Genomic DNA, 23238 nt, shown 5'->3' with positions numbered 1-23238 from the left:
ACCACTCCTAAGTTGGAGTGGGAGTCAGGGCTCCCGGCAGGGAAGGACAGTCACTGCTGTTCCTGCAAGACCCACTCAGCGTGACTATTGGATAACGCTGGGAAAGCGTGCCCATCTCGGGAGATGGTACGCTGCGGAGCCACATCCTTCAATGGAAGGAGAGGTGGAAATACGCATCAGGACTAACCTCCTAGGGTAGTGCAACTATGGAAAATCTCTGGGGTGGACCCAACCTGATCCCAGGGGGGGAAGAACACATCCCAGAGATGACAGAGCGGGCTCTGTCGAGGGAAAGACACGGGGCTAACCGAGCAGGGTAGCAGATACCGTGGAGAATACACATATGGGGTAGCCGTGAGGGGACCGCAACATATGGAACCCAGCCTACACACACGTTCCACAAGCATACGGGTGCAGGCCTGGCGCCAGACGGCCGCAACGTCTGGCACCGCAGGGGTGACGGAGGAACTCACAGGGTTAGCCGTTTCCGGGGAACACAACTGGAGCAAGAATAGACGCACGTATCCGGCCCGGAGGCGGGAGTGGCGTTGCAAGCCGACACTAGAACGGGTACTTAGCGCTACTGGCCCTGGGGGGCGAGGATGCGGGAAGATACCGGCTCTACACAGAGGCTATAAAATCTAGCGAACGTGTTAGGTGTCGCCCAGCCCGCAGCTCTACAAATGTCTGTCAGCGAGGCACCTTGAGCCAGCGCCCAGGATGAAGCAACACTCCTTGTTGAGTGTGCTCGCACCCCGAACGGGCAAGGTACGTCTTGGGACTGGTAAGCCAAGACAATGGCATCCACTATCCAGTGGGCCAACCTCTGCTTGGAGACAGCCTTTCCCTTCTGCTGACCTCCGTAACAGACGAAGAGCTGCTGTGAGGATCTGAAGCTTTGAGTCCGGTCAACGTAAGCGCGAAGAGCGCGGACGGGACATAAAGCTAGGGCTGGGTCTGCCTCCTCCGAAGGCAGCGCTTGCAGGTTCACTACCTGGTCCCGGAAGGGAGTGGTAGGAACCTTGGGCACTTATCCAGGCCGGGGTCTCAGGACAACGTGAGAGTTGGCCGGCCCGAATTCTAGGCACGATTCGTCGACCGAAAGCGCATGCAGGTCCCCCACCCTCTTGATTGAGGCCAATGCGGTCAGGAGGACTGTCTTCATGGACAGGATTTTTAGCTCGACTGACTGCAAAGGCTCAAATGGAGAACCCTGGAGTGCTCTAAGCACCAGGGCTAAGTCCCAAGAGGGTAACGAGGTAGAACGAGGAGGATTTAGTCTCCTCGCACCTCTGAGGAACCTGACGATTAAGTCGTGCTTACCAACGGATTTACCGTCTACTGCATCGTGATACGCCGCTATTGCAGCGACGTACACTTTGAGGGTGGAGGGTGACAGCCGCCGCTCCAACCCATCCTGCAGGAAGGAAAGCACAACATTAATCGAACACTTCCGGGGGTCTTCCTGGCGGGAAGAGCACCAAACGACGAACAGATTCCACTTCAGAGCATAGAGGCGCCTCGTAGAGGGGGCTCTAGCTGAAGCGATGGTATCTACCACAGCTTGTGGTAGGCCATCTAGAACCTCCGCGTCCCGTCCAGGGACCAGACATGGAGTTTCCAGAGGTCTGGACGCGGGTGCCATAGAGTGCCCCGTCCCTGAGAAAGAAGGTCCTTCCTCAGGGGAATCGGCCAGGGAGGGGCTGTCGCGAGGAGTGTAAGTTCGGGGAACCAGGTCCGGTTGGGCCAATAGGGCGCAACTAACAAGACCTGCTCCTCGTCCTCCCTGACCTTGCACAGAGTCTGTGCAAGAAGGCTCACTGGGGGAAACGCATATTTGCGTAGGTCCCGGGGCCAGCTGTGCGCCAGTGCATCTATGCCTAAGGTACCTCCGGTCAGGGAGTAGTACCACTGGCAATGGGTCGACTCCGGGGAAGCGAACAGGTCTACCTGTGCAACCCCGAAGTGGTCCCATATCAGCTGGACGCTCCGGGGGTGGAGTCGCCATTCGCCCGGAGGTGTCGACTGACGAGAGAGCTCGTCGGCTGTCTGGTTCAGCGCACCTGGGATGTGAATAGCACGAAGTGACCTCACAAACTTCTGACTCCACAGGAGGAGATGGCGGGCGAGCCGGAGCATGCAACGGGAGCGTAGACCACCCTGACGGTTGATGTACGCAACGGCCGCAGTACTGTCCGAACGGACCAGTACGAGCTTGCCCCGAAGCGGTTTCTTGAACCGGGCCAGGGCAAGACGTACCGCCAGTAACTCTAGGCAATTGATATGCCAACGCAGTTGGGGCCCCGTCCACAGACCCGAAACTGCGTGCCCGTTGTACGTGGCCCCCCAGCACGTGGATGAGGCATCCGTGAAGACCACAGCATGCCTCGACACCTGTTCTAGGGACACTCCGGCCCGGAGAAACGAGGGGTCTGACCACGGACTGAAGGTTTGGCGACAGTAAGGAGTAACTAGGACCCGGTACTGACCGCTCTGCCACGCCCATCTCGGGACTCGGTCGTGCAACCAGCGTTGAAGCGGTCTCATATGAAGCAATCCGAGCGGCGTTACCGCGGCTGCAGATGCCATATGCCCCAGGAGCCTCTGAAATAATTTCAGTGGGACCGCTGTCCTGCCTTTGAACGTATTCAAGCAGTTCAACACTGACCGGATGCGCTCTGGAGTGAGGCGCGCTGTCCGGCTGACCGAATCCAGCTCCATACCGAGATAAGAGATCCTCTGCGCGGGGCAGAGTTTGCTCTTCTCCCGGTTGACCCGAAGTCCCAACAGGCTGAGGTGACTGAGCACCATGTCCCTGTGTTCGCACAACTGCTCCCGAGACTGGGCGAGTATGAGCCAGTCGTCGAGATAGTTGAGTAAGCGAACGCCGCGTTCTCTGAGCGGAACAATGGCTGCCTCGACGACCTTCGTGAAGACGCGAGGCGACAGGGACAGCCCGAAGGGCAAGACTTTGTACTGATATGCCCTCCCCTCGAACGCAAAGCGCAGGAACGGTCTGTGTCGAGGAAGGATAGAGACATGAAAGTACGCGTCCTTCAGGTCGATCGCTGCGAACCAATCTTGGGGACGGATGCATTGGAAAATGCGTTTCTGCGTTAACATTTTGAACGGAAGCTTGTGCAGGGCCCGATTCAGAATGCGCAGGTCCAAGATTGGCCTTAACCCACCCCCTTTCTTGGGTACAATGAAGTAGGGGCTGTAGAACCCCGACCTCATATCGGCAGGAGGAACCGGCTCGACCGCGCCCTTCGCCAGCAGGACATCGATCTCGGACCGCAAGACATGGGCATCGCTGCTCCGCACGGAGGTGAAGAGGATGCCCCTGTACTTGGGAGGCCGGCGTGCGAATTGAATCGCATAGCCGAGTCTGATGGTACGGATGAGCCAGCGAGACGGCCTGGGGAGACCTAGCCAGGCCCCCAGAGACCGAACTAGCGGGATCAATGGCACCACAGACGTACCCGGGGTGAGGCAGCGAGGTGGAGTATTCAGACCCGACTCGGGAGGCCCGGAGGCGGCCCGGAGTGTTGCCTGAATACTCCAGGTGGGGCAGAGAGTGGGTGAGAAGGCCCGGGGGCGTCCTCTGTGCCCAATCTGCTGCCCCCTGGCAAGGGGTGAGAGGGGAGGAAAGGAGTGGCAAGGCCCGGGGGCGTCGCACACTGCCAACCTGTCCCTCTCTGGGCTCAGGGAGGGAAGAACTGCTCTGAGAATGTGGGTACCGCTGGACTCCGGGGAGCCAGCGGCAGGACCGAAACCAAAAAAATATTCTCCCCCCGGTCCTCCTCCGGGGGAGGGAGGGGTGCGGACACCGTCTCCCCGAGCAATTCCTCTCTCGCTGGGCTGCCCGTTTCAGGGTTGCTTGCCCTTGTGCTTGCTAGCAGGCTCGCGGGACCCTGGACGGGTTGGGCACCTCCCTTGCGCCCGGCCACCTGCTGCCTGGGTGGAGGCGGACGCAGGGTGGCGCCCTCGGCGACAAGCAGACGGAGGTGCTGCGGCCGACGACTGGGTGTAGGCAGCAGCTGGTCGTCGGGGCAGGTTTTTTTTTTTTAATTTATTATTATTTTTTATTTTTTAGCCACCTCCGTCTGCTTCTGGGCCACCAAGAACTGCTGGGCGAAGTTCTCGTTGGCGTCGCCGAAGAGGCCAGCCTGACAGACAGGGGCGATGAGGAACCGAACTTCGTCGGGCTCACGCATATCTGTCAGGTTTAGCCCCAGCTTCCTGGACCACTGGTGTGGACATCGCCTGACTCAGGGAGCGTGCAGTGACTTTCGTCACTCCGGAGAGCGAGGTCCATCACCGCACGCAGTTCCTGCATAACCCCTGGGTCGGGACTACCCTCATGCATGCAGGACAGAGGGCAGTGAGAGAGGGAAAAACTTATACAGGTTATGGCCCTTTTGGTGTTCCACATTTTGACACCAAATAGTTCCATGCTGTTAAATTTTTCCAATGCACATCCGGGAAGCCACCCCGGAAAGCATTGCTGACAACTCTGAATCTGATTCAGCATGAGCACACACCATTATAGTGGGAAACTCAGCATTATCATTTCCAGCGCATAACAGCCCTCTCTCCGATGCAGCAATTGACATCTGTCCTCCGCCAGAGCGCCAAATGAAACGCTAGATCCCCTTTTTTTTTTTTTTTTTTTAAAGGACCAGCAATCCCATCTGTAAGCTACCAGCAGGCATGTGAGACAATGAGCGTGGCCGTCAGACTTGACGGCACACGGCGCGCTGAACAATCCGGCCCCTATGAAAGAGCAAGGTGAACAACGCGCCGACGTGGTCATGTTCTCGTGAGAGAACATGAACCACCCACAAACAAAGTCTCAGCACGCTCGTGATGCGATAGAGGAGTGGGGGCCCGAAGAGATGTACTCGGCGGGGAAGCCCCACTGTAATCCTCAGGTCACCAGCGCTTATTAGCCAAAGTAATCCTTTTCTGGAGCCCCAGAAAAGAAATTAGATCGGGGAATAAGTGAAGGGACTCAACCCCGTTTGAGGTTTCATAGTCTCGACCGCGCATCAGAGCGCCGAGTGACGCGCTGGGTTGCCGTGACAACCCCCGCTATCAGCCGGCGCGAGACGGCACACGGCGCGCTGAACGCTCAGCCTTTACGAGAAAGGTGAGACGAACAACGCGCCGACGTGACCATGCTCTCCTGAGAGAGCATGGATCACCCACGAAAGCAATCTCACATGTTTATATGCGAGAGAGATCGTGGCCGTCAAATGAGGACAGGAAACAACCGCATCCAGAAACACACGGTTTGAATGACATCTTGAAAAAGACGCAGGGTCAAACCGTGTTGCTCTTTTAGTGACAGAGAGAAGAGAAAACCGCTCCGAACGTGCCGAGGCACACAGGGGAATAGCCGCGGCTTACAGCGGTTTAAAGGTGCAAGCCCGCTGTAAGCACTCAGAGGGAAACGCCCAGCGAACCAACAGTTTCACTTCTGGTCGCGACCACCGCTGTAGAGCACCGTCACAGGAACAGGTAAGCTGATCTTCTCTCATAATGTCTTGAAACTCGTTCGTAGAACACACTCTTCGCAGGAAGCATGAAAGCTCGGCTCCGAAGTTGAAAACAATATGCGGTACTTCCACTTCCGTATTTATACCCGCAATGCGGGGCGGTGCGTGGAATGTGTGCACCGCATGCCAATGTCCATTGGCTCGTTTTTAATACACTCGAAGTAGATTGGTCTCTGAAACAGATCCCAATTCGTCGGTCAGTTCCGACGTACGTCGAACGTGACCGACTGAAAGGGAACTAAATTGTTATGGTAGTATTTGTTGTGTAGATTTAAATAAAAGAAGAAATAAAATCACTACATGACAATATATTATGTTATTCTTAACAAATAATACTGAGAATAGCTCTTTGTTTATGTTTTCTTTGTTTACTTATTTATTACTTAAATTATGAACTTAAATTTAAAAAAATACACTATATTGCCAAAAGCCTGCCTTTACATGCACATGAACTTTAATGACATCCCATTCTTAATCCGTAGGGTTTAATATGGAGTTAGACCACCCTTTGCAATTATAACAACTTCAACTCTCCTGGGAAGGCTTTCCACAAGGTTTAGGAGTGTGTTTATGGGAATTTTGACTATTCTTCTAGAAGCACATTTGTGAGGTCAGGCACTGATGTTCGACGGCCTGGCTCGCTGTCTCTGCTCTAATTCATCCCAAAGGTGTTCTATCGGGTTGAGGTCAGGACTCTGTGCAGGCCAGTCAAGTTCCTCCACACCAAACTCACTCATCCATGTCTTTATGGACCTTGCTTTGTGCACTGGTGCGCAGTCATGTTGGAACAGGAAGGGGCCATCTCCAAACTGTTCCCACAAAGTTGGGAGCATGAAATAGTCCAAAATGTCTTGGTATGCTGAAGCATTAAGAGTTCCTTTCACTGGAACTAAGGGGCCGGGGCCAAGCCCAACCCCTGAAAAACAACCCCACACCATAATCCCCCTCCACCAAACTTTACATTTTATCACAGTGCAATCAGGCAAGTACCATTCTCCTGACAACCGCCAAACCCAGACTCGTCCATCGGATTGCCAGACAGAGAAGTGTGATTCGCCACTCCAGAGAACACGTCTCCACTGCTCTAGAGTCCAGTGGCGGCGTGCTTTACACCACTGCATCCGGCGATTTGCATTGCACTTAGTGATGTAAGGCTTGGATGCAGCTGCTCGGCCATGGAAACCCATTCCATGAAGCTCTCTACGCACTGTTCTTGAGCTAATCTGACGGCCACACGAAGTTTGGAGGTCTGTAGCTATTGACTCTGCAGAAAGTTGGTCTACGCACTATGCGCCTCCGCATATGACCCCGCTCTGTGATTTTATGTGGCATACCACTTTGTGGCTGAGTTGCTGTTGTTCCCAATTGCTTCCACTTTGTTATAATACCACTAACAGTTGACTGTGGAATATTTAGTAGTGAGAACATTTCACGAATGGACTTATTGCACAGGTGGCAACCTATCACAGTACCATGCTTGAATTCACTGAGCTCCTGAGAGCGACCCATTCTTTCACAAATGTTTCTAAGAAGCACTCTGTATGCCTAAGTGCTTGATTTTATACACCTGTGGCCATGGAAGTGATTGGAATTCAATGATTTGGAGGGGTGTCCCAATACTTTTGGCAATATAGTGTATATGATTTTAAAATTTTGGTGTATATGTTTTTAAAATGTATTGGGGAATAAATTCTGTCAATATTGGAAAACCTCAATAAATATTTTTATTATTCATTGTATTATGTTTATTATTTAGTATTTCTAAATAATCAACATTAGTAAATATATCTAACTGTCATGGAAATAATGTCACAATCTTAAAAACAGGATTAAAAACATATTACCTAAATTACAGGTATGCTTCAATATAATTTCTTGTATTTCTTTTCATCTGATTTTGGGTTGAGATATTACCTGGCTTCATGATATTCACCCTTATTGACTGAGTGTATGTGTGTTTCACATCAGTCTGAGAATCGTGGGATGTTGTTGAGGAGGATGCTGATCTGATTGCTCTACCGTGGCACTGACGGGAACACCTGTACTTTGTCATGGCAGCGAGGTCATAAATTAAATGACTGAAAGTGAAAGCACCTTGAGGTTCTTGACGGCCACCGCAGGATCCGTGAGGAAACTTTGCCTCACACTGATCTCAATGCCTGCCTCCTTCACCCTCTGCTCTAGATCGTCTAGAGTCTGAGAGAGAGAGAGAGAGAGAGAGAGAGAGAGAGAGAGAGAGAGAGAGAGAGAGAGAGAGAGAGAGAGGGAGAGAGAGAGAGATGTCGGGTAGAAAAAGCAAGAGACGGGAGAGAATATTATTGCGGTAGAAAGGAAGAGATAAGACAGGCATGGAGATAGAAAAAGAAATAAAATTAGAAAGAGACTGGCAGATTTAATTTCTTTTGTTGGGACTTGTTTACTGTTTACTGTCCTTCGTGTGCCAATAAAACAAGAGTGTAAATTTTAATACGGTCTGTATAACCTCAGGCTGCAGAGTGCAGGAGGAAACAAAGGCACAGAGCCAAGCCTACATCAGCTACCACCCACAATCCCAGATCCCAGATGTTGACTTCTACAGCACACAAGTACATTTTACCTACATAGCATAAAAAATACATGCTATACCCTGCAGTAAATTATGTGCTTCTGAAACCCTCAGTTACATAAACACAGCCTGTCTGAGTGGCACGACGATACCAGGCATCAGGCATCCCCTGCATAATGTTTTACAATTTCCAGTGGCAAAGAATGTCTGTCCACACTAGAAGAAAAACACTGAGTATAATCTGATACAATCTAACCAAGATGTCAACATAAATCAACATAAATTACTTTATTGTAAAAAGAATGTTTCTTGTGCATGATTTATCCAATCACATTACTTCAAAATAAGGTTTCAATGTGAAGTGGGTTCAATTTGATTCAAAAAGCATTTTTTGTTCATTCAGAATTATTCAATTTGATTCAACACAATATCATTTAAATTAATCACAAAATGATTCGATTTCATTAACAAACATTTAATTTAGTATTTGTAATATGTATAGGATTCTTTAAATACTTCTCTTAATGTATCTTAGGAAAAAGAAGGCAAACTACTTCAGACTGTTTCGTGCACCAAAAGCTCAAGGCCACATATTGTGTGATAATAAAGAAGAGAAGCAATAAAGATGCCTAGATGACTTTCATTTTTTTCTGCACAAAAAGTCACCAACTAAACAGTAATGTAGAAAATTATGCAGTTAAGTTTTCATGCAATGAAAGCATTTTATTTCATTTTATTTTATTTTGAGGTCATGTAAATGAGATGGCATATTTACTCATATTTCAAGATCGATGCAAATGGATTTTGTAATGAGAAACAGTGTGAACTGTTAAATACGGAGCCCAGGAAGAGATTTGGTGATGTTTAAAAAAAATTATGTGGGAGGAAAAATTACTTTTGTGTTCACCTGAGAAACTTTCAGTGATGGGAATAACGGCGTTATAGATAAACGCGTTACTAACGGAATTATTTTTTTCAGTAACGAGTAATCAAACTAATTACTGTTTCTCCCGTTACATCGGCGTTAGCATTACCGAGGAAAAAAACGCTGCGTTACCATAATTGAGCTAACTGAAGCGGTTTCCATCCGAACAGGCTCTCTGTCAGTCGGACCTGCAACGTTTTTCTTTCTCTGGTTGGTTGTTGGTGTGTGTGTGTGTGTGTGTGTGCGGGTGTGCATGCCATGCGTGTTGGGGGGTGGGTTGGGTTGGTACACATAACTGATGATGATTGGTGAGTGGGAGACAAGGTTTCGGCACGCATATGCACAGTCACACACACCAAGTCCAACGACTTCAAAGGTAGCTTTCGCAAACTGGAAGTATAAGCGCTACTTTTCCCTCGTTGAGGTGAAAGGTAAGAATGTTTATGTAACGTGCAACTTATGCCCCGGAAGAAAGAGTCTCTCCACGTCGGTGGCAAGTAAAGCGCCTCACATCATCTCATGCCACCACAACATTAGTGGCTAAAAACCCAGGTGATAACGCGAGCTCCACTACCAAAGGAGTAGTTTAGTACTGATAATATTTACACAATATTTACACTATAGTAAGCCTACTGATAATATGTACAATAATGTATTGAATTTGATAGGTGTCTCTCACATTGTCCCACAGCAACATTACAATAGTGTACATTAATGTACAATGTTTTATAACAATAATTTATTCTATTTAGTGTCCAATTCATTCATTTAACATATTTAATATTGGAGGCATCCAAGTTTTGAAAAAAAAAAAAAAAAAGTAACTCAGTAGTTACTTTCCCTGGTAATTAGTTACTTTTATAATGATGTAACTCAGTTACTATTTGTAAGAAGTAACTAGTAACTATAACTAATTACTTTTTTAAATGTTCCCCCGAGAAACTTGGTGTTCGCCCACAAAACATTTGTGATGGATATAATATGGGGTGGAAGGAAAAATTTAATTTCAGTACTTTTGTGAACAAACTCAATTAATGAATGCATAGTGTCTTTGGGGAACACAATAGTTTTGTCAGAGAGCGCAAACATTTTGCGAAAGAATGCAAAAGCATTGAAAAAAATTTTTTCTTTCCATCTCAAAATTGTATCCATTACCATAAAGGCTCCCTGACCTAACCTTACACACCATTTCCAAAGAATAGTTTTTTAATGTTCTAGTTCTGAAACAACTTTCTTTTTTTTGATGATGTCAAAAAAGCTGCTTATGTTTTGAGCATAGAGAGCCACACTATTGACTGCAAACTCTGGTATGCCCACCTGGCATTATTCCTAATGGATGAAATCAAGTCCTGCCCTACACTTTTGCCCTCAATGAATATTCTGGTTCACTTGGAAATCTGCTTTTACAATTATAGAAGTTAACTTGGCTGTGAATATCATTTCATGCTTTAATAAGACTGTTTAATTAGGCAGAGCAGGACCTCAGACCAATAGGATTTCACAGTGGACGTGGCTACTTAGGACAACATACAAAAAAACAAAACAAGCAATGATCATCACTTGTAGCCCAAATACTGATCAAAGTATAAAAAATCTTATCTGTTTTGCCTCTGTTGTGCAATAGTCTGTAAGCTTATCATTCAATAATTATTGCTGTTAAATATCTTTACTTGTAAATATCTTACTCACAGAGGTGAAGACCTCGGTGGTTTGCTGGATGGTGGCAATCTTGGTCCACTTCCACTTCTGGAAGAGCTGCACGCGGGTGGGGTTGTGCAATGTGGCTGAGGGGTGCGTGCGGAAGAACGTGGGGAAACGCTGACGGTTGGAGAGAGCTGGTGAACTGGATCCATAGGACAACTGCAAGCAAAATAAAGAAATTCACACACTGTAAAGACACTGAGACTTTTAAAGGAACTGAGAAATAAGCGAGTCAAGAAAAATGTATGCTAAAATCACCCGCAGGAAAACCAGTGCCCAAGGGGCTAAATTATCTCCTGCACAGTTCACTCGGAACAGCTTTAGTTAACATTGGGGACTGTAGTGTGCGAGACAGGCGTGCAAAGATGTGATAAAAAAAAAAGTCAAAATGCAAAACAGAGGTGTGAAATAAAAGAAAAAAGAAGTGTAAATTTCAGCATTGCATGTTTTAAGTGTAGCACCAACATCAGTCAAAACAGATGACAGCAGAGGGTTTTTTAGCTGTTTTGCCAATAACTCAATGTCATTCCCAGATGCAGCGAGATGTCGTTGAGTGACAGGTCTGCTGAGGAGGTGGAAAAAGGGAGGGTTTCAAGGCCAGCGGGGGGATATATAGGTCAAAACACATATGTGAAGAGAAAAAGCTCTCAACAGATATAAAAATAGAGCAGAGCATGAAAAATAAAGAGACTGATTTTCCACAAAAAAGAAGTAAGATGAGGCATTGGGAGTGCACTTCAAAGACAAGCCAAAAGCGAAATAAAAAATTACATAAATATCTGATCCAAATTGTCTGGAAGCCATTTCACTGATTTTGGGTATTTGAACGAAGTGCAGCATGTTCTGAAATGTGAATGCATTTAGGTAGCTCATCTTAACTGTGGTGTGATCAGACCTGCCGGAGAGTTCGGTCTGTGATGCACAGAGTCATACTGAAGCCATCAATCCCAAAGGACTACAGGTACGTATGTTCACCTACTTTAATGCAATTAATCCTGCCCCCTGATGAGAGCATACATTTTGTACACATCCTGTCTGTTCGGCCTCTTTACTCTAGCGAGATTGACAAACTTAACCAAGTGAATTGCGTTGGACTGTAAGTCAGTAATGGGCTTATATTCAGTAATATGAAATAAAGAAAACAATACATTGACTTCTTTCATCTTCCACAATAATGTAATGTCTTTGAATGTCTTCTAAGCAAATACGATATAGCCTATGCAAATAATTCAACCAATTAATCTGCATATCATGTAATTAATTTGACTGAAATACTAGTTTTAATTTGACTAACTACTCATATACACTACCGTTCAAAAGTTTGAATTTAAATTATTTTTAAATGTTTTTTAAAGAAGTCTCTTATGTTCACCAAGGCTGAATTTATTTGATCAAAAATACAGTAAAAACAGTAATATTGTGAAGGGTTATTACAATTTAAAATAACTATTAGAATTCTATTGTAATATTTATTTATATTTATTTTAAACATGTATTTATATTTATTTTAAATGTCCTGTGATGGCAAAGCAGAATTTTCAGCATAATCACCCCAGTCTTCAGTGTCACATGATCTTTCAGAAATCATTCTAATATGCAGATTTTCCGATTATTATCAATGCTGAAAACACTTAATATTTTCTGTGGAAATGGTGATAAATATTTATCAGGATTCTTTGATAAATATAAAGTTAAGAACTAGCATTTATTTGAAATAGAAATCTTTTGTAACATTATAAATGTCTTTACTGCCACTTTTGATCAATTAATGCATCCTTGCTAAATCCTACTTAACCCAAACTTGTGAATATTGTAAAGAAGAACACCATATTGCCAAAACCATTTGGACGCCTGCCTTTACATGCACATGAACGAAGTTTGGAGGTTTGTAACTATTGACTCTGCAGAACGTTGGCGACTTCTGCGCACTGTGCGCCTCAGCATGCGCTGACCCCGCTCTGTAATTTTGGCCCTGTGGCTGAGTTGCTGTTGTTCCCAATTGCTTCCGCTTTGATTTTATTTTGTAATACCACAGTTGACCGTGGAATATTTAGAAGTGAGGAAATTTCAAGTGATGTTTTATTAACAAATTTCGGGAGGAGCACGTTCAGATAATTAAACCTAATTAAACACAAGTGTAGCACGTTCAGATAATTAAACCTAACCTAACCTAATTAAACACGAGTGGAGCACATTAAGCTAATCAACTTAATCAACGATAAGAGGTGTATATATACAGAAGATTTACCTTCTTTAGTTGACCGTTTTTATTTTAGCATTCCTCCACCACCCCATCTCCTCACTTTGATTTTAAAAACTCTTATTAGACGTCAATACAACCCATAATGCCATACAGTCTGCTTCAAGACTATCTCTATCACGGGGGGGATACTCTGGGTTCGGGCCAAAATTCAGAGCCCGGAGCCCTCCCCCGGACAGCACGCCAAATTACATAGCCTTTACTCTATTTAATTTGATGTAAGTTTGAACTCATGAATCAACTTATTGCACAGGTGGCAATTTATCACGGTACCACGCTTGAGTTCACTGAGCTCCTGAGAGCGATCCATTCTTTCACAAATGTTTGTAGAAGCAGTCTGCATGCCTAGGTGCTTGATTTTATACACCTTTGGCAATGGAAGTGATTGCAACACCTGAATTCAATTATTTGGAGGGGTGTCCCAATACTTTTGGCAATATAGTGTATGTCTTTTAAATGAACAGAAACTTTGAAATTGTGTTTTTCAGTGTGGTCAAAACAAAAGTAGCATGCTTTAATTTGATCAACTCATTGATTGCAAAATGGAGTTTTACTCTTCTGTTTTTTTCCCTACATCCTTTTGACAAACAAACCACTGAAATAAGTGAATTCATAGCCTTCTCTACCTGTCTTTGGGGTTTAAACCTGTAACTTTTTGGTTCCCTGATATTTAACCACTAGGCTGAACCACATCATTCTACAGAACCTACATGTAAGCAAATGTCCATATTACCGGACTCGCCCATTTTGTCTAAAGAAAATTCCAATGTTTGCTGCAGAAGAACATTTTGTCATCAGCATAACCTTGAGTTTTTCCTCAACATTCTTTCAATGACAGCACATCTCATCTCCAAACATTCCAAGTGAACCCACCACTATAAGGTTCCACATGCGAGCAGCCTCGGCCACCAGTGTGGACACAGAGCTGCAGCCAGGCATCAAGACGATTTTTATGGGCTCTGTGTACAGCAGGTCATACAGCAGCTTTGTGGCCTCTCCAGGATCACACTGAAAGCAAAGAGAGAAAAAAACATTTAAATATATCATCTATATTCAGATTTGATACACAGCTGTCACTATTCATGAAGCATTCTGTCACTTCATGCTCAAAACTGCAGACCTCAACAACAAAAAAACAACGACAACACATTTCACACTGTATAGACATTCGCTTCTACAGTATAAAGGCCCCCAAAGAGAGAGACTTTATTTCATACTGAATCACATAAGTAGCGATAAATATGCATTGGGAAGCAGAATAAAAAGGAGTAGAGATAAAGCAATAAATGCATAGCTGCAGTCATCCAAGGACACATGCATTTGCCCATAAATAAACCAAGAAACAATGTTTGTTTGGTGGACATGTACCCTCATCAGTCTTTAACCTGACGCTGACAATAAGCATCTTTTTTCCCCCCATTTGTCTTAAAATAACTGTCAATGAAAGATCAATATCTCATTTAAATGATAATAGTAGGTTAAAGCCAAAATTGATCATGTGTTGAGAGTAAACCGAGTTGCAGCCAGTGGCCTTGAGCACAGGCAGAATTTCTAAAGCTGGTCTTTTGTTTTGGTTTCTGTTGTTTTGGGAACAAAGAAAAGCTTAAACAGGAGCAAAACCTAAAAAGAATAAAACCAAACATGAGATTAAAATGATTGGAGGCATGATTGGTGCAATCACAAATTCAATTGGCAGAACCCTGTGGCGACTGAGTGCTCTTTACTTATTGGCGTCTAATCTGCCATCCTCATCCCGAGACACATCTCTATTTATGTCTCTCCCGATGCTTTTAATTTCTTCTAAACATACAGATAAATCACTCCAATTATTTAAATTGCAGCAAAAGAAGCATTTTAGTGAGAAACTGCTTTTCTTTTCGCAATTACAATAACTTCCTGTGAAAGGCATGAAAGTAATGTGACATTCCATACAGTAATGAGAGAGTTACATCAACTGTCTCCACTGCGGACACATGCCTACACATTCTTTTTAATAAAGTAAATAAAATGAGCCAGATTGCACATAATGTGTTCAGGCACACGGCATGTACTCCGGAGTCTGTGGTGAGAATGCTGCTTGTAGACTCTCCAGTCTCCCAGGGGGTCGTGAGCAAAATCGTATCCACAGAATGAGACCTAGTTTGGGCTCTAAATCTCCCCCCTGTCCCGACTTTCTAACCCTGAGGGAAGCCATGCGTGAGCCTACATTTTTTAATGCACCTGCGTTCCACCGAATCGAAACAACTGCAAGAACTGCATTCTGAATTTTTTAAAACACAGAAGGTAGATTATCCTGAAGATGAGAGGAACATTCTTTCTGAAGAAAAAACTATCAAATTAACTTGATGATGATAGTTTGGTTTGACTTATTATTTTGTACAAGGTCCTAACTAGAAAACAAAAAAAATATTCATTTTTTTAATTAAAATACCAGTTACTACAAAAAGTATACATATAATTTATTTATTTTAATTTATCAAACACAAATCTTCAAAAGTTTGGGGTCAGTAAGATTTATTAATACGATAAATTAATACTTTTATTCAGCAAGGATGGATTAAGTGATTGTAAAGACATTTAAAATGTTACTAAAACAATCTATTTAAAAAATGATGTTATTTTGAACTTTTTATTCATCAAAGTATCCTGTAAAATCACGGTTTCCACAAAAATATTAAGCAGCACAACTGTTTTCAACATTGATAATAATAAGAAATGTTTTTTGTTTGTTTGCTTGTTTTTAGCAGCAAATCATCATATTAAAATGATTTCTGAAGGATCATGCGACACTGAAGACTCGAGTAATTATGCTGAAAATTCAGATTTGCACCACAGGAATAAATTACTTTTTAAAATATATTGAAATAGAAAACAGTTATTTAAACTGAAAATAATATTTCACAATATTATTGTTTTTATTGTATTTTTGAACAAATAAATGCAGCCTTGGTGAGCATAAAGACTTCTTTCAAAAAACATTTAAAAAATGTACAGACCCCAAACTTTTGAACGGTAGTGTATAAATATTAACTAAATATTATACAAATATCCAATTAGTGAGTGAGTCCGATGTTTACTGCTCTTATGGTTTCAGCAGATTCAGTTCATTAGACTGATGCAAACTTGATTTCATGAGTCTTTCCAACCAACTCATTAAAAGAAGTGTTCTTAAATTTGACACGACTTGTTGGACTGTAAGTTTGTTTTCGCATGCAGTCAGAGAAGACAACACAATAGAAAGACATTTTCCCAGTCAGCCAAAACATTTTTCTTTTCCGTGGTGCTGTAGAATAGTTTCCCCACCCTGTTCCTGGCACAAACCAACAGTACACATTTTCAAACTCTTCCTAATCAAACACACCTTTTTCAACTCATCAGCTCATTAATAGAGAATCTAAGAAATGACATGGGTGTGTCAGATAAGAGAGAAAATCCTAAATGTGCACTATTGGTGTGGTTGGGAAACACTGCTGTAGAATAGAAGTGCAGCAAATTCTAATCTAAGAGGGACTATGGTTGCATTAGACTAAATTCACAAAATATGAATCAAACTTATCAGCTAGATGCTATTAAAACATCTGTCTTTCTTGAGGATTGCAAAACCAGTCTAATGATGCACTCTTTAGAAAACTTAATTGCCTAATTAAAAGCACATAAAATAATCATGATACTCACACTATTTGTATAATATAGCATTCCTGCAGCTCAAACAAGTAGCACAAGGTCAGGGGTTTGATTCCCAGAGACATGCACGAACTGATAAAACATATACTTTGAATGTCAGTCACTCTGAGTGTCTGCAACATGAATATGTAATGTCAGTATTTCCCAGCCCTATGACACTCCTCTTTTTTATCAGTTGTTTTTAAAATACTCTCTAGCACTCTAGCACTGACAACACCTAGAACAAGGGATTTCAGTTTGTGTTTACACTGCAAGTCTTGCACAGATCCGATCTTTTGACTATGTCCGATTTTTTGGCCCGCCTGTTCACATTCACTTTAGACACGACTGATATCCGATATCTGTGTTGAGGTAAATTTCGACTGCCTGCCAAATTATTAGCCCTACCCCTAGTTTAAGTCACTGCCAAATCCTAGCCCCACCCCAATCCTAACTCCTCCCCACAACTAAACCTAAACTACCAATACTTGAACGGATATGAAAAATAACGGCCATTTTTGTTTGTTATTTTATATAGAGCTTGTTTGATCTAGAATTCTGAATTTAAATAAATATATTTTTTTAATACATTTAAATTAATTAACGAGAGAAAGAGAGAGAGAGAGAGAGAGAGAGAGAGAGAGAGAGAGAGAGAGAGAGAGAGAGAGAGAAAGCCTAATAGCAAAGCTTGTTGGTTTAATTACAGCGACGTTATCACCTCATTGCTGAGAAATATAATGTAGCCTAGTGAAGTAGCCCAGTGAAGCTGTTTTATTTATAAAACTCACAGGGCAGAGGTTGAAAACCAGCTCCTGAATGCTTCTGTGTGCGCGGAATTTCTTCCCTTTATAAAGTTTCCACCTCAAAAAAGCTGCGAGCGCATACAGGCACGTCTGCTTCATAATACAACATTAAAAAGCTATCTTTGTGGGCAAATGTGTTGCCCTCGTCTTGTGGTGGTTTGGAATTCAAAGGGGAATCGGATATACGTGTTTAGACATAGGTCAGATCGGTACCGGTTCTAAGCATGGACAGGGGTGGGCTGAGCCCACCCAAACGTCTGCCTTGTCCGCCCAATCAGAATTTTGGAACAGAGAGTGTTTATGATTTGTGCATTGATTAAAAACAAACTAAGGTGGGCTCTATATCGAAAAGTTTGATGAAGTGCTGTAGAATGCCCCTAACAATCACAAAAATAACACCAGAAATGTGCAGTATTTTTTCCTTTATTAACTGAAAGTAACGGCGCAACGCATTACATACTCACGCGCTTCAGTCGGTAGCAGAAAAGCAAAAAAATACTTGCTCTTATAAGAACGTGCATTTATTGCATGGACAGAGCTAGAACATAATGTAAGTGTTTAAAATGCTTTTGCTTGCTGTTAATTATGTTCAACTGAATGTACGAGGCAAAGTGTCTGCTTAAATAACAGCACTGAAATAAGAATGTGCTGTTCATCTTTTAATCAGTTTAGGATTTAGTTATCTATCTATCTATCAAAAAAAAACAAAAAAAGCCTACCCAGGATATCTGCCAGCCCACCCTTCTATTAGTGCCTGGGTCAGTTCTAGTATCTGATGTAGCTGATTTAAAACCACATTTGGAAGTGGCTCAGATCGGATGCGAAAAAATCGGATCTCGTGCAGATTTTTGTGTTTACACATGTGCAAAAAATTCTCGTTCTGTGTCAGATGTGAGTAAAAAAAATCTGCTTTTTTTTGCTAGTGTAAACGCAGCCTCAGCTCAGAGTGCCTGTTCCCTTCCATCATTCAAATCAGTGGAAGAACAAACCCAAAAAACACATTAATGACCCCACAACACAAGTGTTAAGGCCAAGGGATTTAAAATCGGGGCTCTGGGGAAATCAGGCACAGGTCCAGTCCATACTAATAAGCCCTCATACCATCCCTGTCGCCCCGCGGAGAGTGCCATCCTCAGCTCCAATCAGAACGGCCTAGAAGCACGCTGGGCGCAGGTTTAATGAGACTGCTCTTTCTGTGGCTCTTGGGTCTGAATAGCTAAAACCCAACTCAGATGAAATGTTCCTGCTTGCCTTACACCTCCTGATGACACAGCGCTTTTCTGCTCTCTAAATGTAGCTGTCCGTGGTGCTGAATCCTAATCAGGGGCGGCTCTCTGCATGTGTGTGTGTGTTTCTGTGTGCATGTATTCATTCGGATCCACAGGGGTCCTGAGTACATCCACCTACCGCGGGGGATCAGAAACTATGCTTTCAATATGTCCAAGTTCAGATTGCCTTGAACCGCACGCACTTCATATGTCTGGTTAACTGTATAGTCTTACACCAGCCAGCTAATTTAATCCATTTATCCCTCTGTTTATGCAATAATGTTAAAGAGGCATTCTTTTTTCTTTTGTCAGAGCAATCTGTGGCCTTATGTGTTTGTTTGAACAGCAGTGGTCTTGGTAACTGTTGTCATGCCAACCTCCACCCCCAGTCTTTCCTCCTTCTCCTGTATCTTTGAAGCGGGGTTCCAATGCAGACCCGTTCCAACCAATCACGGCAAAGCTCTTAGCAACACCGAGCAGTCACAGGGAATTAACTGTTTGCGCTCTGCATGTATCTGTATGTCTTCTCCGTCAAAAACTCTGGCTTGCACTCTGCATATGTGTGTGTGTGTGTGCGAGAGGGAGTATGCATTGGCATCTTCTATGCGGGGGAGGAGGGACACAGGTGGGAAAGATGGAGACAAGTAGAGGGAAAGAGAGGGAGTAAGAGCAAATGGAAAGATACGAACAGGGAAAGCGGAAGGTATACAGAGCTGCTATGAATAGATTTTTTTGCAGGCAAACCTCAGGTGACAGCATAACTGATGAATAACATGATGCTGTCAAAACATTCCTCTGTGCAGCTTTAATGAAGTCATACTGAATCGAGTACAAATTCCCATTTAAAGAACATTATGTTCATTAGCGTCCACCAAACCCCTATTAGCATACTACAGCTGACCCAATATGCTGTAGAAAAATGCAAATTTGCTCAGAAATCTCCTGTGAACACAAACCTTCAGCAAGAAAACTGATAATGACACGCCACACTGTTTGAATAAATAACATCAATAGCAAGCAAACACTTATGGAATGACTAGTTCAGTACACACTCAAGTGCGTGCTATCAAACAGTTCAACTAATGGAAAGTAATTAAAGAGGCTCACATGCAGTGCTCACTTACCATACTGTCATAGTAGATTAATTCAAGCTCATAATCCGGAAGAATATCCGTCCTCTTGTTCACCAAATCCAGGGCCATTTGGGCGGAAGGAAGACAAGCTTGGCCACCCGGCCATCCGCCACTCATGGGGAACAGGGCTCCGATGTAGAGTTTCTTCTTGCCTAGAACCGGGCAGGACCAGGAGAACAGTAAAGTAAGGGTGGCCAAAATAACGTAGGAAGTTGAAACCAAACGCCGTCCTCTGCTGTGACGCTGCCAGGATAGTTTGGCCATAGTGGGCAAGAGTGCGTACCAACACAGTTTATGTTCTTTGTATTATTTTACATGAAAGGCAAAGCTGGAGGTGTTTGACAATAATTGTACTTTCATAAAAATATGTTGGACGGTATAAATTTCATTCCAGCTAATGCTGAAACTATTCAAAATCTCACGTGAATACCGCACTGTCAATTACCCTAAACTTCTATAGACCTGTAATAGGTCTATACTTTTAGATGCACTAAAATACACTTTTACATTTTCAACTTGGTTGCGTTCAGGACGAAAACATAAACACGACATCGATGACGATTCAACGGCATGTAACTAATTTAATTTATCTGTGCGCAGAGGAAATTGCGTTTAAAATAAGTCGCGTTAATAAAGTAAATTAAGACAGAAAGGTCCGCGTACTGTATTATTTAAAATACACGAAGTTTCAAAGATTCACAAAAGTTTTAAGTAGCCGACATTAGGCCCGCGAAGTCAATAACGCGGAGCAACGAATGCTAGCGCTGAAAAACAATAACAATCTGTTGTTGCCTCAAGAGTTTTAGTGCTGTAGCCTTATACTCACGCGTCTCCTGAACCCCGAACGAATATAGCAAAACAATAACAACAAAACACAACGTTACATATTTGTTTATGAAAAGCGCAGTGTTACATATGGTCCACTGGAATCTTCTGTGCGCGTCTTTAGAAATCGACACGTTGAATATGAAGTGAAAACCGAGTAGCGCTGAAAAACGGAGGACTTGTATCGTTGTAGCTGATTAATATAAAATCCAGTACGGAAACAAAAGAAGCGAATAAACGAAGTCACGGCAGTGAGTGTGTGTGTGTGTGTGTGTGTTCGTTGGATGCAGCAGGAGACTGAGAGAGAGAGAGAGAATGTGCTGGGTTTATAGAGAGAGACAGCGAGCGCGCGCGCGAGAGAGAAATGTGTATGTTCGTGTGAGAGAGAGATTGAGATAAACTGTGCGAGAAAGAGAGCTAGAAAGGAGTGTGTGTGTGAGGGAGTGAGTCGTACGTATGTGTGGGGCTCATTTTCCTTCTCCGTTTCACAGAGCACTTTGAATTTGCAATCCCTTAACACAACCACTCTGGTTTATTACCCACCGTCTCCCCCACCTACACCCAAACCATCCGCCTCCGATCCACATTTTGTTTTCTCTCTCTCTTCTTTTGAAGTTAATTTAAAAAACATTTCAAATGAATCAGGGTGGACCGTGATAGCACCCCATATTCAATAAGGTCGTCCTGTTCTGGCACACAATTCAATCCTGACAATTCAATGTCACAATTTAGTCTGTTTTCATGTCACTCACTTTTTGTTATTGTTTTCCAATCAATATAAGGATTGAATGTATCCTGAATCACATTAGACAGAACCGGCTGTACACTACATTATGAATCACATGCTCCGTTCCTCTCTCCCACACACCTTCATCTCCACTGCACCATCTATTTCCAAACTCCCAGCCACCGCTCACACTAATCCTGCACCTTACAGCAGATACATTGTGATAAACAAGATCCACAGAGGAATGACTATGTGCGTCTGACTGTAGTCTTCAATAATGAATCTCCAAACTGATGGGCCGACACCGATCCTTCTCTTCCTCACCCTCACCCTCCCCCGAACCCAATGTTTTTCCTCCGAGCTGAGTGCCATTTTTCGACTTGTTCAGTGGCTTCGGTAACACGTTCGCCCTCTCACAAATCCTTAGAGTTGATGAGAATCACTACAGTTATCTATCCGTTTTCTCTTGCTCTGTTTATTCCCAGCACACTCTTTGATTGATCTTGCAACTTCTCTCCCTGCAAAAACACAGCGCAAGCCCAGTTACATCACATCGATACTCAAAGTTAGGCATGACATGGGCCATGATCAAGCTGACTTTGAAATGAATAATGAAACTCCAGCCAGAAACATGAGATATCGCTTTCGCTAGGTGCCTTGGGTACTTCAGATTGTTACAGAGATATAGTTTTGCTGCCATTCTGGCTCAAAAAGCTGATTAGCAATTCTGGATTCTACGTTTTAAACAATATAATAATAATAATAATAATAATAATACATTTAATTTGTAAGCGCTTTTCTAAGTACTCAAAGACACTTTACAGAAAATTGTAAAACAGATGTAACAACATAGAAAATTGTAAAGCAAGATTAAATTAAACATTAAAAGCAATTTTAAAAAGATGAGTTTTTGTCAAGATTTTTTTGTCAAATATGAGTTGCTTTATAAGCGAAGCACATTATGCCAAGTGCTTAATAGAGAGGTTTTAGGCCCCCTTTCTGTTTCTCTCCCTTGATTTCGATTTCCACATTCTCATCAACATAAAAAACCCAGAGGCGCTGGTTATATATCAAAGAACTGGTATTAGCTTAGCAGCTGCTCCAAGTGGCCTGGGGTTGTGCCACAAATGAAATACACCCATGTATACATTCCAATCGGAAGTGAATAATCCCTATGCCCTACTCACTCCGAAGGGCAGAGCCCTTGAAGTGGGGACTTTGGAGGGAGCAGGGCACTTGTGTGTAATAATGACGCCATTTGGAATGCACTTGGCGAAGGGAGCAATGAAAGACCGCGCAATTTCCTCATTAGCTTCATGTGGAATGTTACCATGACAAAGCAAGGCAGCGACAGCGGGAATATCTTATTATTGCTGCTGTTAACATGATATGACAAATAAATGTACATTTACAGTATAATAGGGTGACCAGACATCCCCGTTTTCCGGGGACAGTCCCGGTTTTTGGTATTCTGTCCCCGACTGGAGCTGTCCCCGGAAATGTCCCCGTTTTACAGCTCGTTCAAAACAACCCGCAGCCGCAGGTATATTGCAAAAAAGCGCCCAACCAAAATACAGCAGCTGCTGGTTATAGGAGCAATTGTGTAGTGATTATTGTCACCAGCAGATGGCGCTGTGAGATACACTCACTCTACTTGGATGCGCGTGCGCGCCGCTACTGTTTGTATGTGCTTTATAACAAAGCCTCAACAGGGTGCGGGATTGTTTTGTCCAAAAAAGTTCCGCAGTCACAAAGCAGTGATTACCACACATCTGAACTATAAATATAAAAAAACCTAAACAATTACACTTGCAACAAATACATGCG

At 43.6% G+C, this 23238-nt stretch overlaps 1 protein-coding gene across 1 annotated transcript in view; it reads right to left on the bottom strand.

The window, feature by feature from the left end:
* The window catches only part of gabbr1b (gamma-aminobutyric acid (GABA) B receptor, 1b), a gene marked incomplete at its 3' end in the record, with an annotated part of 158698 nt that overhangs the window by 52509 nt on the left and 82951 nt on the right, over positions 1-23238 (bottom strand). The window contains exons 7-10 of the mRNA XM_079828501.1: positions 19851-20011; positions 13866-14000; positions 10721-10891; positions 7656-7757 (exon numbers count right to left, since the gene is read on the bottom strand). Coding sequence (XP_079684627.1) covers positions 7656-7757; positions 10721-10891; positions 13866-14000; positions 19851-20011 — 569 coding nt within the window. The remainder of the gene's footprint in view (positions 1-7655; positions 7758-10720; positions 10892-13865; positions 14001-19850; positions 20012-23238) is intronic.

This window comes from Gobio gobio, assembly GCF_949357685.1.
Source record: "Gobio gobio genome assembly, chromosome: 11".
Lineage (NCBI taxonomy): Eukaryota > Metazoa > Chordata > Actinopteri > Cypriniformes > Gobionidae > Gobio > Gobio gobio.
Note: the sequence above shows the minus strand (reverse complement) of the source record. Positions and strands in the feature narration are given on the sequence as shown.